Consider the following 16,811-nt stretch of genomic DNA (forward strand, 5'->3'; position numbering starts at 1 on the left):
TAAATCAACCTTTTATTGAATCATCAAGAACTTCAAGGAGAGCGGTTCAATTGTTGTGAAGGCTTCATGGCACCCAAGAAAGTCCCGCAAGCGCCAGGACCGTCTCCTAAAGTTGATTCAGCTGCGGGGTCGGGGCACCACCAGTACAGAGCTTGCTCAGGAATGGCAGCAGGCAGGTGTGAGTGCATTTGCACGCACAGTGAGGCGAAGACTTTGAGGATGGCCTAGTGTCAAGAAGTGCAGCAAAGAAGCCACTTCTCTCCAGGAAAAACATCAGGGACAGACTGATATTCTGCAGAAGGTACAGGGATTGGACTGCTGAGGACTGGGGTAAAGTCATTTTCTCTGAATCCCCTTTCCGATTGTTTGAGGCATCCGGAAAAAAGCTTGTCCGGAGAAGACAAGGTGAGCGCTACCATCAGTTCTGTGTCATACCAAGAGTAAAGCATCCCTTTACTTCTCAGCCAAGGGAGTGGGCTCACTCACAATTTTGCCTAAGAGCACAGCCATGAATAAAGAATGGTACCAACACATCCTCCGAGAGCAACTTCTCCCAACCATCCAGGAATAGTTTGGTGTCAAACAATGCATTTTCCAGCATGATTGAACACCTTGCCAGGCAAAAGTGACAACTAAGTGGCTCGGGGAACAGAACATTGATATTTTGGGTCCATGGCCAGGAAACCCCCCAGACTTTAATCCCATTGAGAACTTGTGGTAAATCCTCAAGAGGTGGGTGGACAAACAAAAACCCACAAATTCTGACAAACTCCAAGCATTGATTATGCAAGAATGGGTTGCCATCAGTCAGGATGTGGCCCAGAAGTTAATTGACAGCATGCCAGGGCGGATTGCAGAGGTCTTGAAAAAGAATGGACAACACTGCAAATATTGACTCTTCGCATCAACTTCATGTAATTGTCAATAAAAGCCTTTGACACTTATGTAATGCTTGTAATTATACTTCAGTATTCCATAGTAGTATCTGAAAAAATATCTAAAGACACTGAAGCAGCTAACTTTGAAAATGAATATTTGTGTCATTCTCAACTTTTGTCCACAACTGTACAGAGATGCATTTTCTAGCAGACTTTGCTGGAACGCGCTGTGGAAGTAGCCTAGTTTGTCGTCCTTCAGACAACAGAGACTTTTGTTTTGTTGCACTTTTTCTTCTGTATCCAGCTCAGACCCCTCTCTCTGCTTCGATGTGCTGAAAAACATTCAATGGACCAGTGTTCTGTTTTCCCTCTGGTCTATATAGCCTTAACTCTCTGCTTACTATTGGCCAGTGTCTAATCAATCATAACTTGAAAGTGGTGTTTCCTCAGCCTGCCTCGTATCCATCACCCATGTGTAAATATGTGGATGTTATTGATTTAACATGCTAGCTGGACATGTTTTTATTGTTAATTGAACGCAAATGTTGTAGGCTTGCTAGGCTACATCAGTTCTTTATCAGGGTTCTCAACAGATACAATTGTGCAAGCATGCAGGATCACATGTCCAGTACTGACCCTCGAATGTAACCAAACATTTAGGAATTTAACTTGTTTTCCACCCTTATCCAGCCACCCTGGCAGGGACAGTAGTCCATGATGAAAAGGAGGGTGATTTGATATGATATGCACATTGGTGCTGAAAATACTTGTGCTGGGCTAAAAGATAATACTGAAATAAAGGAATGAGGCCAGTAGTCTTAATTATCATTGTGTACAAGAGGTGCAAGCATGTCCCTCAGTGACTGATGGTCTTGTGTTTTAGCTAGCCAAGTGGATGGTAAGCAGAGCAGGTTTCCCCTCCCCTCTGTCCCCTCAGTCCCCTGGCTGGTCACTGTTCCACTGTTCCCAAAGCAGCTTTTGTTCAGGCTTATCTGGTCTTCATGGCTGACATATCTCTTTGAAAACAAACTGGGCGCTTGTTTTTCCCCAGCCTACGAATTAGAATGGGGGAAGGGCTTAATTGAATATCCCAAATGGCATCCCTATTCCCTGTATAGTGCAGTACTTTCGACCAGTGCCATATGGACCCTGGTCAAAAGTAGTGTACTAATAGAGAGTAGATAGGATCCCATTTAGGATGCAACCTTAGAGTGAGCATGTTTCCATTTCAATGTTGGCTTAGTTTGAACTGATGCCCATGCCTTCAGTTCATTTATACTGTATGAGCATTTGGACTGGATTCAATACTTTTGCTTTGTCTTTACAAAGCTACAGAGTTTACTACAAGGACAGGCTAAATGTAGGCTGCTGTGTTTAAGTCGTCAATGACTGCTAATGAATATTACAAACTGTCATTTTGGTTTGATCTCTGACTTATGTTGAAGGGGGGAAATAATTTGATGCACAGCCACATCTTTGTTGTTTTGAGGGAATTCAATACAAAGGTGGTTAAACCACAAAAATGCCTTGTAAACCATGTAAAGGCATCTGTTTTTTTTCCTTTTGTCTGTTTTTGTTAGAAGTGCCAGGTTTGCATTACTTAATAAGGGCATTTCAATCTAAAGGAGCCATGAGCTCCAACATGTGAAGTTCATAGGAGCGTGTCAAATGAAAGTTAAAGGTTTTTCTTTTTTTTTTAAAGATGTATATGTATGGTATGTAAATATATATAAATGGTATTAGAAATACATAAACATTAATGTTGAAGACCCCTTCCAACTGATATCGACACATATTTAGTTTTGGATAAATGATTTGCCTTCTGTAAGTTTAAGAAACTTTGCCGTGTGCCTTGTAACTCCATTACCAAAAACCCACATCTTTCTGATATTTTTACATTTCTCTCCCGCATGAGGGAGGATAATGAACGTGCACAGAAGTAACAATTAAAGGTAGACCTACCAATTAGTGTGATAATTGTTATGTTTATGAATTATTAAGTGAATCTGTTACCAAATGTTATGGAATTACTGCAATGGGAAATCAAAGTAGTCACAAACCAGAGTTGGGTCAGCTGCTACTGTCCTCCCTTCCACTGGCATTGTAGAGAAGTACCGCACAGAACATTACAGTGAAGTAAAGAATTAGAGTACTGTAGAGTACAGTAATGTACTTTACTGAATATATCTACTGTTCTTTACACAAATCAAATGTTATTTGTCACTTGCACTGAATACAACAGGTGTAGTAGACCTTACAGTGAAATGTTTACTTACATGCCCTTAACCAACAATGCAGTTTACTGTGATGTCCAAACATAGACATCTGATTCTGATTTGGTCTGGTCAGGACCAACCAAATGTTGTCTTGTTTGGGGGCGGAACTAATTAGAAAAATAGCCCGTGTTTAGAATAATACTCAAACATACAGAAGGATATTGCATATTTCTACCATTTTTGTGTACCTATTCAGGATACATCACCATGACGAGAATGATATACTTATCCATAATGATGAATTTCTATATAGTACAGATGTAATTCCGTTACCAGATGTAAATTCACTACCTACTGTAGTTCAATAACATGTTTTTTTTACTAACTCAGGGTGTCATGTCCTAACTGATCCCTCATTCTTTCTGCAAATATCTTTTGAATCTTATTGCGGAGTAGATGTTTAAAGCTGCAATATGTAACTTTTTGGGCGACCCAGACCAGATTAACATAGATATTTGAGTTATAGAACTGTAAATCTCACTGAAAGAAAGTCTAAGAAGTGGTAGATCTGTTCTGTTCTTTATTTCTATGCTTCCTGTTAAGTTAGGTTTATGCTGCTTTTTTACTTTTACCAGCTTCAAACAGATGAAAATACTATCTTTGGCTGTTGAAAATATATTTCACACCGATTTAGATGGTACAATGATTATCTACATTCTCTATGCTTGTTTTAGGCAGACTATTAGAAGTTTTGCAACCAGGAATGGCGGAGCAATTTCTGCATAGTGCACCTTTTTTTAACAGTTTTTGGAAACCGTGGTCTCATAAGTAAACTGAGGGAGATTTGACATTAATTCTGTTACCCAACTTTGCATCTGCACAGTTCTTCCAGTAAATGTTTTGGACATTTTCTTTGAACAATTTACAAAGTACTACGGAGTCTGTAATTATGTTACTGTGGAATTGCCCATAAGCCATTCATTCAGTAGAACAACAATATTTTTTTGTGTATTTTGCTAGTATATTTACTTGTTGCAACTGGTCTGTCAATCTGTCAGGCTGCGTTCTGTCATGAAGTGTTTGCTTCTGAATCGGCCCTGGGCTCATTGACTTTGGCAGTTCTTCAGATCATTGTTCTTGGGAGGCCAGGGTTATTCACTTATGATTGTTGGATAATTTAATTGTCGTTATGTCGGCATAACACGCAGCCATGTTCCTTCCTAGGCAAGGTGGTCTGAAACTGAACTGTGTAATAAACTGGACATCCTGTACCTGTCTCCCTACAGTGTGTTGGGTGGGACCCTGAGCTGTAAACTCCTCAGATTGTGGCCTGCAGACGACCAGGGGGTTGTGGGAGAAGACGGGAGAGAATCGTCCGTTGCAACACCAGTCTCACTGGACTGGAGGGAATGCCTGAGAGATGTGAATCTATGAGTTACTGCAGCGCTACTGCCGCCTCTCACAGGGAACCTAGGAAACCACCACCACCACCCAACCTGCTGCAGTCAGCCTGGAGGTAACCCCCCCCCCCCCCCCCCCCCCCACACACACACACACACAAATCACCACTCTACTTACCTACTGCATTGTTAAAGGGACAGCTCCCCCAAATGACATACCTGGCTCCTTATGTTTAAAGTAGTTTATGGCCGAGTAAGGCTACAATTCATACTTTATTTGTAGGGCTGCACGATTAATCGAATTCATTGCGATATTGACATGAGATTTTTCTTCATTGACACTCTGTTAATGGAGGTACTGTAGATCTAGTTCTCTAAGGAGATGCGTTAGACTCCTTTCACTCTACATACATAGTGGATGCTGACCAATCACAAGCGTCCCCGCTTAAAGCGTGCGCTTAGATGCTGGTGAGGAGAGAAAGGCCTTTACCAAAGACAGACAGTACAGTCAAAGATATTTATAACCAACTCAAGATTGTTCATCTGTGGCGTTTACAGTGGGAGCAAATGAAGCATAGTGGGCAGAACAAGCAAGTAGGTGGGCCAAGCACAAGCTAGCGATATCTTATTGGTGCGTTGTAGCATGTATTTTTATATTTCTGTTAGGGAGCGCCTCTCTGAAGTGTGCACAAACTCAATTAGACTTTGCACTCCTTTAACAAATAATAACAATAATAATAATAACTTTGGCAAAGTGTCAAGTCTATAAAACAGTGCACTGTGTTTGTAACAGATTCTAGTTTTGGGAACAGAAAAAATGATTGAGATCAGATGTTTCACAGATAATAACATTTGCAGAATGACGGCCCAGTTTCACCTAGTTCCATCCTCTCCCACTACCTGCGACTGGACTTCCTCTCACTACCATATTTGGTGGTGTGAAAACGTTCTAAACGGATTCAGCTTTATAGCCCCGTGTCTGGGTTTTCACTTCTGTCTTTACCTCAGTTTGTCGTGGAAAACATGCGTGCTAACGAGAACTTCAGTATGGCGCGTCTTCAGTGGTATGACAGTATTTCTGCTACAGGCACACCGATGTCAAACAAATGCATGTTTTGTGCAAAAAAGTGCCCCGGTTGTGGTGACGAGGCAATACGACAAATGTAGTCAATAATTTTAAAGTATAACCATCCCCTAATTTACCTCAATTGCATGGTTAAAACAAGTGCCCAATAGCAGCAAAGCCCATCAGCCACAACTAGCCACCTGCGTTAAACAGGCATTGATTGCCAATGCATTTTGAAGTGTTAACTCTCTACGAAAAACATCCCGTAGATGCATAGAAATCACTGAGCCTATCACATAGCCAAAGACATGTTTCCTATTGACAGCCAGCAAAGACGGCTTCAGGAAGATGATAAACAAGCTGGACAGGAGATGCAAGATTCCTTCTCGCACATGTTTCTCCCAAGTCGCCATTCCAACACTATAACAAAATTTAAGGGAGAAGTTGAAACATGTCACATTGAATGACTGGACAAGACTCATGTTTTTGGCACTTTGACTTTTATCATTTTAATTATAATGATTGAGTTTATTTGTACATAATTACACATTCATAAGCTTCCTATTCCATCTGCAGCCTATGGGTGCCTGAATAAATAATTATTAGGTTATTTCAGAACTCATAATGGTAAAATAGGAATTAAGAACTCATGTTATTCATCAATTAATAATTGCTGTGCTTATAACACACTACTTTGATCATGTTAAATATATTTTCAGATTTTTAGTGGTGTACCTCCAAACAACATGTTTGGGGATGTAGGTGTCATCTTATCTGTAGCCAATAATGATGTTGGAAAGGATTTGTTTAATTTGGCTTTGTATTAATTTAGCACAGAATGTATTCATTCATGTCAGAAGTGATGATCTCTGCCCTGACACTTGTTTTATCCATGTCTGATGGAATTGCGATGTCACCCAATTCATAATTGCAGTATCTGGGCCAAAAAATAGAAATGAGATATTTTGTCAATCGTACAGCTTTATTTGTTTGGGGTTTGTTTACCTAGCCAGAAAAGTATATTGTTTACCTCGTATGTAAATGACGACCCATGTCTTTGACACAGGCCTGTGCTGTGCTTCAGGCTGCCTCAGCCCAAGAGTAGTATTTGAACCCAGGTCTGAAGCCCACTAGCTCCCTGCCTCGCCTCAGGAAGAACATGATGTGATGTTACACCATAATTGCAGCAGGCAGAGCCTCAGACTGATTGCTCGGGTTTGTCCCAAATGTACCCTATTCCGTATATAGTGCACTACATTTGACCAGGTCCCATAGGTCTCTGGTCAAAAGTAGTGCACTACATGGGGAGAATGGTGCCATTTGGGACATAGACCCTCATGTGACTTCATACATTTGAAGTTGGATCAGTTCCCTGGCAGCGCCCCATGCCGAAGAAGTCATGGACTCTTGAAAGAGGGAAGGAGAGAGAGTGAAAAAAGGTTGTTAAATTGAAGCTGCTCTCTTTCGCTGAGTTCATCCATGAGCTCACCCCATCAGAGCCCATGACTCACCCCCCAGTCTACCCAGGGCCAGTTCTGTTGTGCTTTTCACTTCAGACCGCTTGTTTTCTTTTTACCTAACGCTACGTTAGACTTTTCCCTCAAATTGCCATTAGCGCTGATGTTTTAGGCACAGTCCAAGTAATTGAGAAATGTCTAGGGGGAGTCCCCCAAATGGCACCTAGTCCCTATATAGTGCATTCATTTTGACAAGACCCCTATATAGAGAATAGGGTGCCATTTGAGGCACGGCCTCTGTAGGGTCTGAACACTGCTGGGAAGGGGAAGTGTCTCTCCTGGCCAGGTTGTGTAATAATAAGCAACAGTAAAACTTGGCGAGCCAGACCAGGGGCCTGTTTAGGAGGGTGCAACTACAACGTTACAAAACATTCACATGGAAGTATATTGTGTAGAACACACAATTCTGTCATCTAGAATAGGGAGTCATTTCAGTATCTCTATTCCTTACATTTCTATTTGCAAGGTTTCTGAATGTTTCACCTCACTGAATAATACACTCCTGAGTTTGCTCCTCTCCAGGCATACACACCCCCTGTTTGCCATGACAATGAATAACAAGGAGTTGTCATGACAATGGCAGAAACAGACTGTTGGGACATGGTGAATTAGTCTGGTTTATCTGGGTTAATGAAGAACACAATCTTTGCCCTGGCTTGAAAGCTGAGCCTCCTGCCTGCTTAAGTGCTGCCAAGGCAGTGTCTTCATTGAAACCAGGAAGTGAAAGTTGGAGTATTGTGCCAGTAGTGCAAGTCTTAGTGTAGTTGCTGCCATGGAGATATATGAGCCATGTTGATGTTGGTGCCACTCTTAACTTGTTGCTGTGACTGCCCGTGTGTATACACACACACACACACAACGTGATACTGACCTGACACATGAATTCCTTCTGTCGGTTTCCATAGAGCAGTGAGAACACTGGGACTGGTGGGAGAGAAGAAAGGAGAGGAGAGTGACGAGGGCTACTGCAGGCCTTTCAAGGACACACAACAACGGGCTGCAATTTTTCTTTCCTTGACACACTGCTTTACACACTCACCGGCTAGCCAATGAGTAGATGAAGCCAACCCAACCCCACCCCTAGAAAGCAGTGTGCATCCCAAATGGCAGCTGATTCCCTATGTACCTTATGGGCCCTGGTCAAGATTAGTGCACTATATAGGGAATAGGGTGCCGTTTTCAGAAGCAGCCAGTGCCTTTGCTGTCACCTCGTTGCCCTCTAACACCTCCCCCACCCCTGCATGCCATCCCTGAATTGGTCACGTGATGTGCCCCACCTCCCCTCCTTTCTGTCCCCCATTATCAGAGTTCCAGGGCTGCAGTGAAGAATGCCTTATATGCACTTGTGCCTGTAAGGCTGTGAGGACTAGGGCCTGTCTGCTGTCTGTCTGTCCTGTCCCACTGTGGCTGCTTGAAGTCATGTCCTGTGTGTCTGTGACAGAGAGAGAGAGACTTGCTTTGGCAACGTTAACATATGTTTCCCATGCCAATAAAGCCCTTGAATTTAGTGTGTGTGTTAGGGGTGTATCGGAGGCTAGGTCAGCTGAGAGGGCCTGTTTTAGGGCCCAGCTGTGTCTTGACTTGAAGGCTCTGCACCCATTGTGTCAGAGCAGAGGGAGGATGGGCTGGGGGAACAGCAGTCTAGGTTTAGTGTGACACGCTGTTCCATGACCAAGACACTTAATGTGTCCCAAATAGCACCCTATTCCCTATTTAGTGCACTACTTTTGACCAGGACCCATGGTGCACTACTTCTGACCAGAGCCCTATGTAGGGAATATGGTTCCATTTGGGACTAAAACTGTCTGCAGTGTGAACAAGAGGGTCACCTGGTTCTGAGCTATCCATTCCAAGGCATGGGGCTCTGCTCCTTCTTCCTGTCTTATCATTAGGATGAAAGATCTCTCATAGATAAGCTTAGGAAACAGGCTGCATTAAAGGAAGGAAGAATCCACCCAAAATCACCCATTACTATAATTTAGTGTTACATAACACTATGTGAGAACAATGTTTTTTCTTAACATTTTCATTGTCATAATGTTGATAGCAACATGAAAAGCAACACCCACAATGCTCTCTTTACCAAAGTTAATATAAGCATGTGAAGTACAGTTGAAGTCGGAAGTTTACATACACCTTAGCCAAATGCATTTAAACTCAGTTTTTCACAATCCCTGACATTTTAATCCTAGTAAAAATTCCCTGTCTTAGGTCAGTTAGGATCACCACTTTATTTTGAGAAGGTGAAATGTCAGAATAATAGTAGAGAATTATTTATTTCAGCTTTTATTTCTTTCATCACATTCCCAATGGGTCAGAAGTATTTGGTAGCATTGCCTTTCAATTGTTTAACTTTGGTCAAACATTTCGGGTAGCCATTTCGGGCCCATTCCTCCTGACAGAGCTGGTGTAACTGAGTCAGTTTTGTAGGCCTCCTTGCTCACACACGCATTTTCAGTTCTGCCCACAAATTTTCTATGGTCAGGGCTTTGTGATGGCCACTCTAATACTTTGACTTTGTTGTCCTGAAGCCATTTTGCCACAACTTTGAAAGTATGCTTGGGGTCATTGTCCATTTGGAAGACCCATTTGCGACCAAGCTTTAACTTCCTGACTGATGTCTTGAGATGTTGCTTCAGTATTTCCACATCATTTTCCTTCCCTCATGATGCCGTCTATTTTGTGAAGTGCACCAGTCCCTCCTGCAGCAAAGCACCCCCACAACGTGATGCTGCCACCCCCGTACTTCACGGTTGGAATGGTGTTCTCTTGCTTGCAATCCTACCCCTTTTTCCTCCAGACAGTACGATCTTTGTCCCCATGTGCAGTTGCAAAGCATAGTCTGTCTTTTTTATAGCGGTTTTGGAGCAGTGGCTTCAACCTGAAAGGCCGCTCAGCAAGGAAATGTCGATATAGGACTTGTTTTACTGTGGATATAGATACTTTTGTACCCGTTTCCTCCAGCATCTTCAAGGCCCTTTGCTGTTCTGGGATTGATTTGCACTTTTCGCACCAAAGTACGTTCATCTCTAGGAGACAGAACGCTTCTCCTTCCTGAGCGGTATGACGGTTGCGTAGTCCCATGGTGTTTATACTTCTGTTCTATTGTTTGTGCAGATGAACGTGGTACCTTCAGGCGTTTGCAAATTGCTCCCAAGGATGAGCCAGACTTGGTCTACAATTTTTCTTTTGAGGTCTTGGCTGATTTTCTTTAGATTTTTCCCATGATGTCAAGCAAAGAGGCACTGAGTTTGAAGGTACGCCTTGAAATACATCCACAGGTACACCTCCAATTGACTCAAATGATGTCAGAAGCTTCTAAAGCCATTACATCATTTTCTGGAATTCTCCAAGCTGTTTAAAGTCACAATCAACTTAGTGTATGTAAACTTCTGACCCACTGGAATTGTGATAGTGAAATAATCTGTCTGTAAACAATTGTTGGAAAAATTACTTGTCATTCACAAAGTAGATGTCCTAACCAACTTGCCAAAACTAGAGTTTGTTAACAAGAAATGTGTGGAGTGTTGAAAAACAAGTTTTTGTCTCCAATATAAGTGTATGTAAACTTCAGACTTCAACTGTAGCTAGTTAGCTGTAAAATCGCCTTAACAAACTACACTATCAGTTTAGGATTCTACAATCTCACCATGGTCAACCTGCAGATCGAGTTACCACACAGTGGAGTCTGACATTTGTAATTGCACCATGCAATGCACCCTGGACTGAAGAGGCAGACAAATAGGAGAAATGTGTTAGACCCTCTGTTAAATTACAAACTTCTCTTAGGAATATTGCAACAATATCATCAATGGCTCATTCTAGGGAACATTTCCCATGTTATAAAATCGGCCAGTATAGAAATCTGACATGTATGATAGACGTTTTCACCATCTAAGAGTTGTATTCCTATTAACTTCCATTGCAGTGAGAGCATCTTACGCCAATCTAAAGTAGGCTGGCTAGCTACAGTAGTCTTCAAGGCAAGCCCAACACTTTTCCACTGTTAGTGTTTTCATGAGGGAGGTTTTGCCGGGGGGGTTGTTAGGCACAGGCACGGCAAACGTTCTCCTCCTGGCCTCATCTCCTCTCCTTCTGCATCTCCGTGCCAAGAGTAAAATGTTCAGAATGTGTCAGATACAAATATAATCACTGGAGCTGACTTAAATAGCTATTCTGCCTTCTATGAATATTCTCTGACATTGTATCTTCCTGAACGGGCCCCTGGTCAGACGGTCACATCACATGCAACACAGTAACTCATTCATTTCCTTCTGTTCCAGGGTTGCAGCCATGCATCTCAAGCAACACCCCAAACTGCAGAAGAAAGAGATCTACCTGGAGTCCAGTCAAGACAGCCAGAGAGGCCTTCATGTGAGCCAGCAGGGGGTCCTGTCACAGAGGACAGTGTGGGGGGTGCGCCCAGCAGTGGCCCTGATTGGTCCGATAAGCAACGGGCTAGGCCAGGGTACGGCCTGCTACCCCCTCAGTGTCATATCCACCAACACCCTGCAGTGCTGTAGTAATGACAACAGTGGCTCCAACCACCTCAACAACAGTAATAATAACCACGGCGACAGTGGACTGCAGACCTCGAGGCTGAGTGAGTCCGAGGGGGATGTATTCCACAGTAGTGCCACCTGGGCCCAGAGTAAAACCTCCAAGACCACCTCCTGCAACACCCCCCCCTCCCTGCTACTCTCTACCTGCACCACCTCTTCTACAGGCTCTGAGAACCAGGGGGCCTCCTTAAGAATCTCTTATGAAGGGGAGGACAGAGAGGGACCGCTGGAAATCTGGGCTGTCATCAAGCCTGGCAACACCAAGGAGAAGATCGCCATCTTCGCCTCGCCCCAGTGCCGTGGAAGCCTGGTGAACGGTGGCGATGGAGAGGCCGGTGAGGACTTGGTGAGCAGCAGCCCGGTGAGGACCGTGTCTGTGAAGATGAAGAGCTGCTGGGAGGACGAGGGTGGATCTGTGGCCAAGCGCAGGAGGAGGTCAGGGTCTCAGGGGCACCACCAGGACCGAGAGAGACAGTCATCCGGAGCCCTGGAGACACTGAGCCCCACTGAGAACAGCCCTGTAGAGGTGACCCTCTGCCTCAGAGAGAGCCCCAGAGTGCCTGAGTGTGGGGAGGTGGTTGTACGGGTGGATGGGGAGCAGGTGTGTAGGGTAGAGGGTGAGGAGGTGAGTGGGACTGACAAGGCTCTCTCTGTGGTGGAGTTGGTGGCCTTCTTGGAGCAGAGAGCCAGCGACAAGCAGGTGGACTCTAAGCCTGTGTCTCTGCGGAGCTCCACAAGCATTACCTTAACCAGGGGGCTGTCACTGACCCTGGAGCCTCAGCAGCCCAGAGCCCCAGACCAGAACCCCCAGGGGACCGATGAGGCAGAATGTGTAAAGGTGTCAGACATGGTGGCCAAGCTGGAGTCAGAGTGCCTGAAGCACCAGAGTGTTAGAAGGGAAGGGTCCAGATCTGGGGGAGAGCTCTCACGCAACAGCCTCACGCGCAACAACCTCTCACGCAACAACAGCCTCTCGCGCAACAACAGCCTGCGGAGGAGGGTGGGCCGGGTGCTGCTGGCAGGAGCAGATGCCTTCTCCATCTCAGCCCAGCCACCACCACCTCAGTCTCCCACTGGGCCCCACCATGGACTAGAGGAGACGACCAGGGTGCCGCACCGCCACGTTAGTCCCTCTGCTGGCTATCCCTCTGCTGGCTATCCCTCTGCTGGCTATCCCTCTGCTGGCTATCCCTCTGCTGGCTATCCCTCTGCTGGCTATCCCTCTGCTGGCTATCCCTCTGCTGGCTATCCCTCTGCTGGCTATCCCTCTGCTGGCTATCCCTCTGCTGGCTATCCCTCTGCTGGCTATCCCTCTGCAAACACCAGCCACACGGACAAACTAGCTCCCAGCAGCTGCCGTGAAGCTGCCCAGTTGGCTTCCAGCACCTCTGACTCAGCCTCTCCGTCTCGCAGCATGGACTCTGGGTGTGGCGCCTCTGTCGTCAGAGAGCCAGAGGAGCGCTGTGAGGCCCAGGGCCCGGGGCAGCAGAAGAAGAACAGGGCTGTAGAGTCTGGGCAGAACCTGCACTTCCAGCTCCTGTCAGAGCAGGCCAGGTCCAGCAGTACAGAGAGCAGTAGTAAACTACAGTGTGCGGAGCCCCTCCCAGGCATGCTGTTCTTCTCACACACTCTGCCCTCACAGGTGGTACTTGAACACACACTCCCACACACAGTCAATACTCCCACCCACACACACACCCCCCAGGAAATGGAATCCAGCCCTAAACCCACCAGAGACTCAGCAGAACCCTCCAAGATTCAGCCCTGTGACCCTTCTATCACTTCTCTACTCCCTGAACCCATATCGCACAGTGAGAACTGGGCCAAAGAGGAGGACGAGGCGGTGAGTGAGGGAGAGGGGAGTGATGTTAGCCGGTGTGAGACAATGCCTTTCCCCCTGCGCCGCATGGTGTCTCACGAGTTCCTGGAGATGCGCTTTAAAATCCAGCTGCTTCTGGAACCCCAGCAGTACATGTCCTTCCTGCCTCACCACATCATCATCAAGATCTTCTGCCTGCTGCCCACAGAGAGCCTGGCTGCGCTCAAGTGCACCTGCCACTATTTCAAGTTCATCATGGAGAGCTACGGCGTGCGCCCCGCGGACTCCCGCTGGGTGTGCGACCCCCGCTACAAAGACGATCCCTGCAAGCAGTGTAAAAAGCGGAATGGGCGCGGAGACGTGTCCCTCTGCCGCTGGCACCACAAGCCCTACTGCCAGGCGCTACCCTACGGCCCCGGGTACTGGATGTGTTGCCATGGCTCCCACAAAGACACGCCCGGCTGCAACGTCGGTCTCCATGACAACCGCTGGGTGCCCGCCTTCCATAGTATCAACATGCCAATCTATAAGAAACCCAGGAAGGTCTCTGAGGAGTAGTGGTACAGACAATGGGAGGAGAACTGACTTGACTTCTGTGCACTTCCTTTCTTCTTAGGGCTGATGTCTGTCTGTTGCCATATGTGCATTTATTTGTGGGGAGTTTGAGGGAAATCATGTTGCTGATACTGATGAGGAATCGCTGGATCTCTTCCTTTACCACTTCCCCCTCCTGACCCCTAACCTCTGACCCCTCAGGTCCTCTGAGATTGTGAGCACTTTAACCGTGGTCAGAATTCTCAATCCTCAAAGGATTCTGTCAGGGTATTCTATTTACTTGCTTCAATGTTTTGGGTTGAAGCATAAACTCTGGTTCTGATAAGTGTGTGTTGAAGAGAAGAGCTTTAATGAGTATTTGTCTTCAGTGTTGATGCTTAATGTGTCCCTCCTTACCATAGCTCTTTCCTTATGCATCAACCGACCGTTACATTGGAATAGATACTTTAGTCAAGGTAAAGCCTATCAATGTTATGCAGTGTATCCCACCCACAAGTGATTTACTCAGTGTGTGTTATGTTGTCTAAGTGAATACATACATGGCTGCAGGACCTCGGTTTATGCAAAATATGAATCAACCCTATTCCATATCCCGGTTGCTTCCCAAATGGCACTCTATTCCCTATATAAGGCACCCACAGGGCTCTGGTCAAAGGTAGTGCACTATATAGGGAATAGGGCGCCATTTGGGTAATGGAATCTATATCCCCACTCCACTATATCAGGCTCCGGGTCAGAGAGGCTTTGTTGTTGGTTTTGGATCTGATTGAAACTAGTTTGTTCTGTGCCGGTTGTGTTTACATTGTACATAGTGCTACAGAGTCCTATATCAAAAACAGGGAGAATAAGAGTGACGAGCAGCACGAGTATCTATGACTTGACTTGAATGCATTTATTAGCTTCAGTTTGGTAAAAAGAAAGGTATTTACCCTGTCATGTGTATATTGCTGAATTATTATTGGGTGTTTTTTTTGCAGTGGGTCCCAGATGTATAACCCAGTCTGTAACCCATATGCTTATTACAGCTCGCAGTTTTTTTTCCTCTAACATTTTTTTTTATGTGTGTTGGAAATGGCACACACTTCCCTATATAATGCACTACTTTTGACTAGGGCCCATAAGGCTCTGGTCGAAAGTAGTGCGTTATTATATAGGGAAAAAGAGTGCCATTTGGGACGAGTTTGTTATTAATATCCCTCTTTTTATAATGCTATAACTTCTTGAAGGGAAACATGGGAAATGTCACCTCAGTGTTTCTGTTCTTTACAATGACTTTAACTGGACATGATCTAAAAGAAAAAGAATCAGGATTGATGACAAATGGGAAAAATAATGGTCTCTAAAAGTAGTTTGCTCCCAGATATATTTTTTTTACTTTGTTGTATATTCCTGCTGTATTCTCTGTAAATGCATTTTACTTCCAATAAAGCGCATTAATTCAGAGGTTTTAACTGTCATACCCTACCTTTTTCATTATTTTTCTTTAGTGAGTATTGACTTTATGAATATATGGAGGGACTCCAGCCATACATGTCACTCCTTTCCATTTATCACATCTTGAGGTCATTCAATAACATTCAATTGTCAATGTTGTGTTCTTCACAACTTAAGGTCTGTACTGTAGAGCTGGTTGGTATGCTTGCCTTTCACTGGGGCGAGGGGAATTGGTTAGGGTCCAGGTGTGTTGGAAAAGAGCACAACGGAATTATAAAAGCTTCATCTATGCCTTGCTGTGGAAATGAATTTCTGGAAGTTGATATTTAGTCATGTCAAACAGTTGAGGGAGATTCACTGCTGGTCAATTTTCTAATTTAATATAAAAATTGCTTTCTCAAAGGGTCTGGACTGTCCATTTTAAAAGGGAAGGTGAGTTGAGTAAGCAATGTACCAAACAAAGGGTGTTAAGTCCAACCCTGGTTCAGATTGTCTGCCTCCTGAAATGGTCATATGCAATTTTTTGATTTATTTCAGGTGCCTTAAGTCACAACCAGGGGATGACTAAGGCTTGGCAATAAAATGCATTCATATATTGTGGTTGCCAGTGGTTTTGATGCTGATCATCTAAATCCAAACTTGAGTACTAGCAGGCCTTGTGTATTTCATGCACATTGTAGTCTGTGCCTGCCTGCCTGCCTGCCATACAAAATAAATAGATTTACCAGCAAGCGAAGGTTACTATGGCTGGGTTTACACAGCCTAAATCTGAATCATTTTTTCACTTTTTTTTTTGACCAATCACAGATCTTTTTCACAGCTGATCTAATTGATCCACATAAATTAGTGGAAAAAAAGATCAGAATTGAGTTGGCTGTGTAAAAGCAGATTGTCAACTGTGGAACCTGTTTTTCTGGTTACAATAGTTTGGGGTTTGCAGTGCAGCTAACACTAATGCCCTTGAGTACATCTGAACATAGTTGTACAAAACACTTGACTCCACTTAACACATGCTTCTGGTTCAACGCAAACTTTTATGGAAGAGAAATCGCATGAATCCTTTTTTTAAACAACCTATGTCACTAGTAGGTTATAAAGGTTATTTAATTTTTATTTCACCTTTTATTTAACAAGGTAGGCAAGTTGAAGATAAGTTCTCATTTACAATTGTGACCTGGCCAAGATAAAGCAAAGCAGTTCGACACAACAATGGATGGAACACATGGAATAAGCAAACATACAGTAGAAAAATAAGTCTATATGCAAATGAGGTGAGATAAGGGAGGTAAAGGCAAAAAAAAGGCCATGGTGGCGAAGTAAATACAATATAGCAAGTAAAACACTAGAATGGTTGATTTGCAGTG

At 44.4% G+C, this 16,811-nt stretch overlaps 1 protein-coding gene across 6 annotated transcripts in view; it reads left to right on the forward strand.

Annotated features, from left to right (window-relative positions):
- The window catches only part of LOC110505797 (F-box only protein 34), a 28,637-nt gene extending 13,167 nt beyond the window's left edge, over positions 1-15,470 (forward strand). For 5 of the 6 annotated variants that reach the window (XM_021585239.2, XM_021585243.2, XM_036963032.1 and 2 more), the window contains exons 2-3: positions 4,381-4,610; positions 11,361-15,470. In XM_021585239.2, the coding sequence (XP_021440914.2) occupies positions 4,504-4,610; positions 11,361-14,016 (2,763 nt within the window). In that variant the 5' untranslated portion in view covers positions 4,381-4,503 and the 3' untranslated portion in view covers positions 14,017-15,470. Of the gene's footprint in view, positions 1-4,380; positions 4,611-7,982; positions 9,286-11,360 lie in introns of those variants that run through there. The other variant, XR_002470872.2, reaches the window with a different exon arrangement.
- Positions 15,471-16,811: the final 1,341 nt, after the last annotated feature.

The sequence above is a fragment of the Oncorhynchus mykiss genome, chromosome 25 (assembly GCF_013265735.2).
Source record: "Oncorhynchus mykiss isolate Arlee chromosome 25, USDA_OmykA_1.1, whole genome shotgun sequence".
NCBI classification, from domain to species: Eukaryota; Metazoa; Chordata; class Actinopteri; order Salmoniformes; family Salmonidae; genus Oncorhynchus; species Oncorhynchus mykiss.